The sequence below is a fragment of the Cyprinodon variegatus genome, unplaced genomic scaffold (genome assembly GCF_000732505.1).
Source record: "Cyprinodon variegatus isolate N-32 unplaced genomic scaffold, C_variegatus-1.0 Scaffold321, whole genome shotgun sequence".
Taxonomy (NCBI): domain Eukaryota; kingdom Metazoa; phylum Chordata; class Actinopteri; order Cyprinodontiformes; family Cyprinodontidae; genus Cyprinodon; species Cyprinodon variegatus.
In genome coordinates, this window is record NW_015150774.1 from 130,768 (window position 1) to 132,250 (window position 1,483).

Sequence of the window (1,483 nt, forward strand, 5' to 3'; positions counted from 1 at the left end):
TAAACTCATTGAAGAGCATGCTCTTTTTTGGATACTTAAATTTTTATAAATTTTTAGCAAGCACTTTACAGTCAGCTATATTCAAGTAAGAATACAATGATTAAAAAAACAATAATATATACAATAATAAATCTTTCATCTAGAGCGGAGGTCTTCAACAGGGGGTCGCAAAGGTTTTGGTTGATTAGACTTTTTTTTTAAAAAGTAAATTATAACATTTATTTGTAGGGTTTATAAAAGATCATTTAAAAACCCACTGCAGTTTCAACTTTTGGGGCAGTGATAGCAAGAATCTAATAGCTCTTCTAAAAGGTTCTAGCTACACTTACTTTTGATCTATTATACATTTAGGCCTGAACCGATCCCGCTCACTACTGATTTAATTGGTGAGTTAAAATGTGTCTTCTATCATCCTTGTATATAACAAAGACCTGTTTAATCGTCTCCATGGTTACTAAAAACCAACTACCTTTGATAAAGTCATTGATCAGGGTTTATTTCAAATATTTTATTAGAAAAACAGTAAAAAATGGGTTGAATTAACCTTTGCAAATATTTGTTTACAGTAGAACTCTTATAAATTCATCAAAGAATCAGAACCAGAACATGGACTCTGCTGCTTATTCTTGCTGTTAAAGTAAGGAAGCTGAGATATTTCTGGTCACAACTCAGTCTCTTAATCTTAGCTTAGATCCAGACTGGGTCATAAAAGTTCAGTTTGATCTCTGACCAGAACTTGTTCTGACCCAAACCCAAGATGTAATTGAAGCAACCAGCATTGCGATGCCTTTAGGGACCTTCAGCAGCCAGCAGAGACTGGAACTGTGTCTTCAGGGAGGACCAGGAGTACAGAGAGGTGTCCACCTGCAGAACCAAAACCACACAGACACAACTTTCCATTAAAATAAAACTCAAACTGAATTAGCAAAAAAAAAAAAAAAAGGGGGGGTTGATAATGATGGGGTTACCATGACAACATGTCTACGGGCGAGGTCAGGTCTCTTGCAGAGTTCCTGTAGCCGCTTACAGAGCTGCTCAGGGGTCGAGTACAGGTACTGATCTGAGAAGAAGAGTAGAGAGAGGTCAGGTGTTGCAGACATAGAAGTAGAGCCATCTCCGATGTGTTTACCTGGGAATATTTCAGGATACACCAGAGCCTTTGGACACAGAGGAAAGCATCCGCAGTGGACGGCTTCCAACCTGAAACACGTCAGAGACTCCAGATCAGATCAGATCAGATCATCAACACTCTGGATGGAATCAGGAGGAATCAGGCTTCTGGTTCCGTTAATCAAAGGAAACAGGTTAGTAGTGCCATAGTAGTGAACTACTATGGCACTAGGGATGCACAATATAATCGGCCCCCTATCGGTATCGGCCTGTATCGGCCTTAAAACTGAATATCGGACATCGGCCAGCCATCCGATATTTAACCTGATATTTGATCAGCTTCTGAGTTTCTAAAGTCTAAAAAAAAAAAAAA

The 1,483-nt window shown here is 38.8% G+C and overlaps 1 protein-coding gene across 1 annotated transcript in view; it reads right to left on the reverse strand.

Annotated features, from left to right (window-relative positions):
• Positions 1-342: 342 nt before the first annotated feature.
• gtdc1 (glycosyltransferase like domain containing 1) overlaps positions 343-1,483 on the reverse strand; it is a 21,966-nt gene continuing 20,825 nt past the window's right edge. Inside the window, exons 7-9 of the mRNA XM_015384716.1 lie at positions 1,130-1,200; positions 969-1,060; positions 343-864 (exon numbers count right to left, since the gene is read on the reverse strand). Coding sequence (XP_015240202.1) covers positions 790-864; positions 969-1,060; positions 1,130-1,200 — 238 coding nt within the window. The 3' untranslated portion in view covers positions 343-789. The remainder of the gene's footprint in view (positions 865-968; positions 1,061-1,129; positions 1,201-1,483) is intronic.